General features: G+C 38.8%; 1 protein-coding gene across 1 annotated transcript; it reads left to right on the forward strand.

The window, feature by feature from the left end:
- Positions 1 to 2,894: 2,894 nt before the first annotated feature.
- LOC105058453 (uncharacterized) lies at positions 2,895 to 3,801 on the forward strand. Its single transcript, XM_010941398.4, has one exon. The coding sequence runs from the start codon at positions 3,129 to 3,131 to the stop codon at positions 3,627 to 3,629; it is 501 nt and encodes a 166-aa protein (XP_010939700.1). The 5' UTR covers positions 2,895 to 3,128; the 3' UTR covers positions 3,630 to 3,801.
- Positions 3,802 to 10,680: the final 6,879 nt, after the last annotated feature.

Genomic DNA, 10,680 nt, shown 5'->3' on the forward strand with positions numbered 1-10,680 from the left:
AAGAGTGGGAGGGGAGGAGAGGGAGAGGTGCTGTCGGGAGACTGAGAGACTCAGAGAGAGAGGGAGATAGAGAGACTTAGACTGTTGGATCTCTGATCTAACAGCTCAAAATAGTTTTAATATATATATATAATATTATATATATATATTATTCGGATCTCGAGTCTATTTGGTTTGGATATTAAATATCCAGATCCTATCCGTTTACATGATGGTTTATCGGATCCGGATAAATGGGTCCAATACTAGTACCAGACCCGGATCCGTCAGGTAAATACCTGTGGATCTCGGATCTAGATCCGGCCCGTTGACAGCTTTAAGTCAAAGGTTCATAGCTCGGCACGTAAGGTATTGTCCGCTTTAGTCTACGGCCTATAGTCCGAAGGTTATATGGATCATTTTTGGGCCTCACAGTTTTACCTCTTAAAAGACGCCTCACGTGGAAAGAATGATCCCTCCCTATATAAGATAGATTCCCCTTTGAATCCAATCAATATAGGATTAATGATTTCCTTCTTTTTACACTGCAACATAGCCCCCTCAATCAAAAGAGAATCTTTATACTCCACAGACCGTATCTGTGCACTCTTGGCACGTGAGGTATTATCTGCTTGGACCTACGGCTTATAGTCCGAGAACTATATAGACCGTTTTTGGACCTCACAGCTTTGCCTCTTAAAAGGCACCTCATATGAAAAGAATGATCTCTTCCTGTATAAGATAGATTCTTCCTTAACTCCAATCAATGTGGGACTAATGATACCCTTCCTTCTACACCACAATAAAATATAACATAATATTAATCTAATATAAAATAATTAATAAAAATAAATAATAATTTTAAATTAATGATATGATATAAATTGAAATTATTTTAGAAGAACAACTCTAAAAATTGGGCCTAGTTGTTGAGTTGGATTATCAAGTTCTTGATTGAATCAATGTCAACAATATCAGATTCACCGTTTAAACCCTGTCCCCTGAAACGCATGACAACAGAAAATTTTGATTTTGATTTTGATTGAACTTGAACTAAGCCAATTTTATGAAATCTCCAAGATCCCAAACACACGGATCCACCTTGGAAAACCAAAAGCAATTTGTCTTGCCACCAGACATGCAATTTTGCTCATCATATCCAAATCCCAATTCGAGTGCTGGCAGTTGGTTGTACAGATCTCACCAAAACCAATACCTGTGCATTCCCCTGCCTTCCTTAGAGGTAACACCACCGTCATATTCTTACCACCAATATAATTAGTAGATTAGGTGAGAATCCAATGTAGAGGTTAAACATTTATTTATTTATTTATTCATTTTGAGTGAAAAGGAAGTAGAGAAGCTGCCATCCGGCTTTTATTACTTATCTAAAGAGGTTAAACCTTTACGAACTACAAGAAAATGAGCTTAGAATAATATTAGAGATAAAGAGGCACGTAACGTTGAGGGAGACAAAGGGGACAACGCACGTGAGCACAAGCCCATTTTTAAATAAAAAACTCGAAGTGATAGGGATGCGAATAATTTACCAAGCCAAAATGGGTCATCGGCGCACGTGGAAAGACGCTTTAGGACGGAGCGCAGATTCCACGCGCGTGCGGGCAATTCCTCGCGACTTTTCGCTCACGAAACTCGCCAATTGGTGTCGGCGGTTGTTGTCACGCGTCAATACACGGGATTAGAAAAAGGCGGAAAGAGAGATTTGAGAATTGGCGTTAAACGCATCGAGCAGAAAACTTGCACGGAACGAAACATATTCAAACCAATAATATTATTCAAAAGAGAATGCTGGAGAATGACTCCTCATTCCCTCTCAAATCTTTGAAGCTCATCGCTTTCCTTCCTTCTTTTTTAGAAAATGTCCATCCTGTTTCAGCAGTAAAGGTTAGTAAAATTATTTTATATAAAATCAATCAGATTTAAACTTAAATTTGATCAGATCAAAACTAGACAATGAAAATCTTATATCGATGATCGAAATTATTAGATATAATTTACTATCTTAAAATTACTTACACATCAAAAAATATATCTAATTCAATATTATTTAAGTTGTTCAATTTTTGACTACTTGATGCATAAATTAAAGATCTCCAAATTATATGATTTTTTGTGTGTGAATAGTTTTGAAGCAGTAAATCATATCCAATGACTTAAATTATTGATGTAAGACTTCTATTATAGAGTTTTGAACTGATCAAATCTCAATCCAAATTCGATCGATCTTATTTTATCCTGACTCTCTCTCTCTCCTCTCTCTCTATATATATATATATATGCACCAAACCATGTACCATGCTTTGGGCATACTATTTACGCAACTTAAATTAAGAAACCATTGGCATATGATGATGTTAGATTTAATATGATATAAATGGTTATGTTAATGATGGGAGAATGTAGGTTTTTGAGATAAATCACTTCTCTCAGCAAGGAACAAACTCTCCGAAGGTGAATCTGTCTTAAGAACTCGTCCAGGAGGCCATATCCAAAGAGAAGTCATTTTGCTATGAGCTCCCCTAAACGAGAAAAAAAGGGATAAATCTCAATTGCCCCTATGAGAAATTCACAAAAATAGTTGTTGAACGCGTGGGATTCTCGTATTCAACTTAATATTTAATTTAAATTGAATTTGCATAATTAATAAACAAGCCAAGCTCATACTAGACTTCGCGCACTCAATTCGTCTTAAATAAGCTCAAAATCAAAATGATTACATAATTAGAGATGGTAGTTATTTTTCAGAATAAATTTTATAACATAATTATCGAATGCTAACATAATTTATGCATAAATAAATGCATTTTAATTAATATTGAGATATAACAGTAAAAAGCAAATGTGAAAGCATGGAGGAAACTTAATTAAACTTCCCGGAAGTTTTCTGTGACGAGCTTTGGAGATTAGTAAGCCAGGTGGGGTACGATCAATCTTAATTTCTTGGATTTCCTTTGGTCCGCCAACTAACCCCACTGAGTTGAATCCAAAGCCAAAGCGAACACCATACTTGTGGACTTTGAAAGAATAAGAAATATCCAAGAAACCCTCCAACCCCTCACCTATATCACCTTTGCAACCCCATGCCCATGCAATAGAACCAAAAGAACAACAGAGACAGAGAGAGAGAGATGGGTAGGCCAAGGATGGAGGAGGCCAGGTGCAAGAGGCACCCAAAGCACCAGCAGTCCAAAGGGGTGTGCCCCTTCTGCCTCCGAGAGAGGCTCTCCGGCCTCCTCGCCGGCTCATCTTCGGGAGCCTATTCTTCGTCGTCCTCCGTCTCTTCGTCCCCTTACTCCTCCGACTCCGACCTCTCCTCCTCGGCCATCACTCCTCCCTACCTCCATGATCTAAAGAGAGCAAGGCTGTCTCTTCTATTCAAGGCAAGAACTACTGATGGCCGCCGGTTGGTCGGTATCAGCGAGCCGCTGACGAAGAGCCGGTCTTTAGCTTCTGCGTTGCTCGGTAATCGGAGGAAGGAAGATAAAAAGGAGAAGGAGAAAGGGACTGATAAGAAGAAGGAAAGAAGGTTCTGGTCTAAGTTGTTTGGTGGTTTGTGGAGGTCGAGGGAGGTTGGTGGTGTCTCGTTGCACTCCAGGACCTTCAAGGAGAAGTCCGCTTTATTTGTATAGAAATAAGAGGCTCTCTCTTCCTTGTGCTTTGTAAGTTTAATTTCTTTTTTGATTTGCTTTGGTTTTTTTTTTTTTTTTAATAACAAAATATGGGTTACCATTCGTGTATAGCTCGAGGAAAGGTCGATGGAATTCGATCAAGGTTTGAAATTAATAATGGTGTTATTACACACTAGAACGGTTTTTGGAGGTCAAAGTTCATGTTGTTCTATATCAATATCTGGAAATTGGAATTAAACAGTATATATTGTCTGGAGATTATTATGTCACAACTGTCGCTATGTAACTGGTATATCATAAGAGCCATTATTTGAGATTTTCAGTTCATCCACACGATTTTTTTTTTTTAATTTAAATCTCTCTGCTAGCTGGGGGAAGAAATAGATCAGTGAACAATTCAGTAGCGTTGTTATTTTTCATTATAATTACAAATTACAACAACTGTAAAAGTGATTGTTTAATTCCTAAATAACTCGGCAAAAGCATAATTAGTTGCCAAATTATGTTTGTTCCAATAATGCGAAGGTAATGTTTTGTAGTTATCGAGAAGCTTTTTTTTTTTTTTTGTCTTTTTCTTTGGGATATTGTATCTTGTAGAGCTGGTGGATATGTTTTCAATTTAGGGTCTATTCGGGTAATCTAGTATGAATTGCTCAATTTCCAGCTAGATTTATACTTGGATATCCTATTTGAGCATAATCTTTATCGACGCAACCCGTCGTGGCCCAAATCTAAAGGAAAGGGAAAGAAGCTTTCGTGTCCATTTTCTTCTTCCTATAGACCAATGAGAAATTCTTTGTGCATCGTGGGCGGTATAGAAAATCTAACCTAAAGCACATCAGTTTATGTGATTGGTCCATGTAGCCATCACTTTTCAATACGTATTTAATATCTGTAATTTAAAAAATTTGCATGATGAAAATATCTCTGTTCTTTGAAAAAAATTATGACATCCTGTGGCATATTATGACTTCCTATATGTAGGATGTGTCGTAATATGATCCAAAAAATTATGATATCCTACGTCAAATTATGACTTTCTGCATGCAGAATGTCATAAAATGGCCCAGGATGTCATAATATGGTCCAGAATGTCATAATATAGAAAGTGTATTTTTGTCCAATATTTTTCAATGCATATTTAATGCCTACAGTTTAATTTTTTGTTTGAAAATTTTGAATGATAAAAATATCTCTGCTCTTTAAAAAAATTTATAACATCCTATGACATATTATGACATCCTGCGTCAAAATTATGACTTTCTGCACGTAAGATATTATAATAATAGATATAAGATGCCATAATTTTTTTTCAAAGGATAGAAATATTTTGTCATTCAAAATTTCAAATAAAAAAATAAAATTATTGAAAAGTAATGACTATGTGGATCAATCACTTAAAGTAGTATTAGGAATGTACATTGCCTATATCAGGAATATACAGAATATTAGGAATATACATTGCCTATGTAAAAGAAAAGCCCGAGAGATGCAGAAAAAGGAGGAGAAACATAAAAAAAACAAGTGGAGAAGATCACTTCGTTGTATTTCACTATGATATGTACATCCATATATAGAGATGAAGAAGAGAGAAACAGGCAGGAAATTGGAGAGATCACGGTATCAATCACGTGATCCTCCCAATTCAAAAACATACCATAGTAATTATAAAATATTCTAGACAATATTCTAGACAATGGACATTCCTAATATTCTGTAACATGCCATTGTAAAAAATATTCTAGATAATGTATATTCCTAATATTCTGTATATTCCTGATATAGGCAATGTACATTCCTAATAGTCCCCCTCAAGTTGGCGCATAGAGATTTCGAATGCCCAACTTGCATAGAATCTCTTGAAAATGATCACAGCCGAGAGCTTTGGTAAAGATATCTGCAAGCTGACAATGTGTAGGAACATATCGTGTAGCAATGTCTTGAGATTGTAGTCGCTCTCTGACAAAATGACAATCAATTTCTATGTGTTTGGTCCGCTCATGAAACACAGGATTTGCAGCAATGTGTAAAGCTGCTTGATTATCATAATAAAGGAACATGGGACCATGATGTGAAACACTGAGGTCAGATAAGAGGGCTCGAAGCCATAGTAATTCACTGATAGTGTATGCCATAGCCCGGTATTCGGCCTCTGCAGAGGAACGAGACACTGTTGTCTGTTTCTTAGCACGCCAAGAAATCGGAGCATCTCCTAAGGAAACATAGAAACCTGTAGTAGAGCGCCTTGTCATGGGACATCCTGTCCAGTCTGCATCACAATAAGCATATAACTGAAAGGTGTTGACACTTGAAAAAAATATGCCTTGACCTGGAGACCCTTTCAAATATCGCAAAATGCGGAAGGCTGCGTCTAAGTGTGGTTGCCGAGGAGATTGCATAAACTGTGTCAGAACATGCACCGAGTATGCAATATCAGGCCTAGTGATGGTCAAATAAATGAGTCGTCCCAGCAATCGACGATATGGACCTGGATCATCAAGTAGTTTTCCATCATCCGCCGTGAGCTTGAGATGTTGCTGCATAGGAAATTTTGTGGGCTTGGTCCCAATCATTCCGGTCTCCTGGAGAATGTCAAGAGTATATTTTCGTTGTGATACAAATATGCCCGAAGGTGATCGTGCTACTTCTAATCCAAGAAAATATTTTAAGTTGCCCAGGTCTTTAATGTGAAACTTGTCTTGCAAATATTATTTCAGTGCCTGACATTTTGAAGGGTTATTCCCTGTAATAATCATATCATCCACATAAACAAGAATGGCAATGAAAGAGTCCTCATCCTGTTTGATGAACAGAGAGTGATCGGCTTTAGATTGAGTACAACCATATTGGAGCAAGGAGTGGGAGAACTTTTCAAACCACTGTCTTGACGCTTGCTTGAGTCCATAAAGAGACTTACGCAACCGACAAACACGTGTATCACTTGGTTTTAGAAATCCTGGCGGAGGTGTCATGTATACTTCTTCATGAAGATCGCCATGAAGGAAAGCATTGTTGACGTCCAACTGATGTAACTGCCAATGTTTAGCAGAAGCAACAGCTAAGAGACACCGTACTGCAGTCAATTTAGCCATCGGAGCAAAAGTCTCGGTGTAGTCAAGGCCTTCTATTTGTGTGTATCCCTTTGCCACTAACCGAGCCTTGTATCGCTCAATAGAACCATCGGCCTTGTATTTAATTTTGTATACCCATCTCGATCCAATGGGTTTCTTTCCGAGTGGTAGATGCTCCAAAGTCCAAGTGTCATTTTGCTGGAGAGCAGTGAGCTCAGCCCCCATTGCTTCTCGCCACTTAGGATCCTTTACGGCTTGAGAAAAAGTTTTAGGTTCTTTATGAGAGGTAATAGCTGAAATAAAAGCTCGATAGGAAGCATTAAGCTTAGAATAAGTGAGGTAGCAAGAAATAGAATAAGGCTTACCTGAGGTCACTGAATTGGCGGATGTGTCCGGGGGTCTCCCCACTCTTGGGGCATCGACAATGTAGTCCTGTAATCGAACGGGTTGCTTCCTATCTCTGACGGGCCGTGAATTAGGTCCAATGATCTTAGAAGGTGAAGCCTGCTTAGGAGAGATAGTATCGATTGCATCAAGAGTCCTGTTCAAACTTGACATTTGGTTCGAATCAATGGAATTGGTTTGTGTTTGATCTGACTCATGAGAAGGAATAGGATTTGAAATCTGTCCTTGGGTCTGACTCAAATTAAGTACATGAGGTAAATTATTGGTTGCCAAAGGAAATTCCACATCATAATCAGTCTGATTTGGTTGTGAAAAAGAAGGTATAATAGAAAAGGAAGGTAATGTTTGAGAATAAGAAAACGTCTTCTCATGAAAGATAACATCACGTGAAGTAAATATTTCATGAGTTTTAAGGTTATATACACGATAACCCTTTTGACCAAGAGGGTATCCAACGAACACACAAGCACGAGAACGAGGTTGAAATTTATCACTGGACGTCTCATGCACATAACAAAGGCTACCAAAAACTCTCAGATGATCATAGGTGGGTGGTTTATGAAATAAGAGTTCATAGGGACTCTTGCCATTCAATTTTGGTGTAGGTGTTAAGTTAATTAAATAGGCGGCAGTCAAAACACATTCTCCCCAAAATGACACAGGTAAGTTGGCTTGAAATCTTAGAGCACGGGCAACATTTAATAGATGTCGATGTTTACGCTCAACCACCCCATTTTGTTCTGGTGTCCCAACACAAGAAGTTTGTGATATAATCCCATGTTCTAGAAGATGTGATTTCAATGGTCCGGCTACAAACTCTTGAGCGTTATCACTACGTATGTGTTTAATGTTGGCATCAAAATGATTTTTGACCATAGCATGAAAATTAACAAAGCATTGGTATGCCTCAGATTTTCTTTGTAATAGATAAACCCAAGTAGCCCTTGTGCAATCATCAACAATAGTGAGAAAGAAATGAGCTCCCATGTGTGATGGGGTGCGATATGGTCCCCATATATCAATATGAACTAAATTAAATGGTGAAGCAGATTTATTAATGCTCAAGGAAAAAGGCTTTCTTGTCTGTTTTGCACGATAGCAAATGTCACAACAATTATTTATGGAATCAAAAGAAGTATTTGAAAGAAAAGGAACAAGTTTCAAACGCTTGTAAGAGCAATGTCCTAACCGAGCATGCCAGAGATTAATCAAAACATTGACTTTATTTATCCGTGCAGGACGTATTGCCAAGCCTTTGAAGTAGTAAAGACCATCCCGGAGTTCACCCAATCCAATCAGCTTCCTCGTGGCAAGGTCCTGTAGAGCACAAAATGTGGGAAAGAAGAGAATAGCACAATTAAGTTCTCGAGCAAGTTTGCTTACTGAAACAAGATTGCAAGTAAAATTAGGAGCATATAAAGTACGGTGCAAGGTAATATCATTGGTCAAAGTAACATCACCATATGAATGTACAGGCATATTGACTCCATTAGGTAAAGTAACTGGGAGTGCATTGTCAAGAGGTTCAATATCATGAAGAAAGGACTTACAAAAGGTTAAGTGTTCGGAAGCACCACTATCAAGGATCCAAGAATGATGAAAAGAATCAAGAGAGGCCTTACCAACAAAATTTACGGCACTTTGAGTCTTATCTTGTCCAAGAAGGGAAATAAGTTGCTGATATTGTGTAGGAGAAAGACCCGGTATTGGAGAGATTCTGTCTGTATTCAATGGTGTAGTAGCATTCACGGCAACCCCTCCTTGGTGCTGACTACCGGTCTCGGCTCCATTGCCTCTACCCTTAACTCGATCTTTGGATTGCCATCCAGATGGATACCCGATTAGCTCGAAGCATCTATCACGGGTATGTCCTGTCTTCTTGCAGTGGTCGCATCGAAAATATTTTTTATTTCTTTCCTTGGAGCCGATCTCTTTATTCGCCCTTTCTATCATGGGCTTAACAGCGAGAGCCGCGGCTTCAGGTTGAGAAGTTCGAACAGCGGCGACTTCCTTCTGCTTTTCACCTCGAATCAATAAGGCATATGCCTTATTAACTGTTGGTAATGGCTCCATGGACAGCAGCTGATCTCGCAACGTGTCGTAGGAGTCCTTGAGACCAAAAAGAAACTGATGTAGTCTCTCTTCTTCTTTCTCAACTTGGATCTCTCTAGTGGCTCCACACGAACAAGTTGGCACCTTGGAATAAGCCGTAAGTTCCTCCCACAAGCCACGAAGATGGGCATAATAAGCGGCAATAGTCATATCATTACCTTGCCTGAAACTCCAGATTTGGGTCTTTAACTCATGAATGCGAGGAGCATTGCCTTGAGAATATCTTTCCTCAAGATCGACCCAAATATCTCGAGCACTTTCAAAAAAAGAGATGCTGTCATAGATTTCTGGTACAACAGAGTTGTAGATCCATGACATCACCATTGAATTGCACATATCCCAGAGAAAATAATCCCGCGATCCATCTATAGGTCGTGCAAGTGTCCCATCAACGAACCAAATTTTTCGTTTGGCTCGAAGAGCAGTGATAATGGTCCTTCGCCATGCAGGATAGTTCGATCCCTTGAGAAGAGATGTCACAAGGGCATTCCCAGGATTCTCTGAAGGTGAGATGAAATAGGGAGATGCCGGATCATGCGCAGCATTTAAGGTCGATGACGAACCATCCACCATAGATTCGATTGTGGTGCTCTGATCGATTTGATCGGACATGTTGATGAGGACAAGATGTAGCAACTATTTGCCTCCAGCTACGTGCAAGAGGACGCTTCAGCAACAACTTGCTGTAAGCGCTTAATCAAGGAAAAGACTTGGATCAATGGCGAACCTGGCTCTGATACCATGTAAAAGAAAAGCCCGAGAGATGCAGAAAAAGGAGGAGAAACATAAAAAAAATAAGTGGAGAAGATCACTTCGTTGTATTTCACTATGATATGTACATCCATATATAGAGATGAAGAAGAGAGAAACAGGCAGGAAATTGGAGAGATCACGGTATCAATCACGTGATCCTCCCAATTCAAAAACATACCATAGTAATTATAAAATATTCTAGACAATGGACATTCCTAATATTCTGTAACATGCCATTGTAAAAAATATTCTAGATAATGTATATTCCTAATATTCTGTATATTCCTGATATAGGCAATGTACATTCCTAATAAGTGGTGTGCTACATATTGAATTTTCTGCATTACTTGCGGTGCACAAAGAATTTTATATAGACCAAAAGGCTCATGCGCAAGGGTTTAGAGTGGACTTCGATGGGCCCTTAGAAGGTGCGAGTTGGATAGGCCACTTGGCCCCATTCTTGTAGAAATATCAAAACGAATCATTAAAAGCCAAATGATCCTTTAGACTAAATTTGGATAACCCAACAGGATTTGGACCGAATTTTTTTCTATACTTTTCGGTTCATTGGAGCAATGCCCATATCAACCCAACATCTCCCAACCCAAATCCTACACGAGGTACAAACCAACATGCCCACAAAGTAGGATTCTGGCCAGGACATAGATGGGCCATTAGAAATGAGTGGGCAGGCCAACAAGTCTGATTCC

The sequence above is a fragment of the Elaeis guineensis genome, chromosome 15, assembly GCF_000442705.2.
Source record: "Elaeis guineensis isolate ETL-2024a chromosome 15, EG11, whole genome shotgun sequence".
NCBI lineage: Eukaryota > Viridiplantae > Streptophyta > Magnoliopsida > Arecales > Arecaceae > Elaeis > Elaeis guineensis.

Coding starts and splice junctions, on each gene's coding strand:
- LOC105058453 (XM_010941398.4), top strand. CDS start 3,129: ATGGGTAGGCCAAGGATGGAGGAGGCCAGGTGCAAGAGGCACCCAAAG.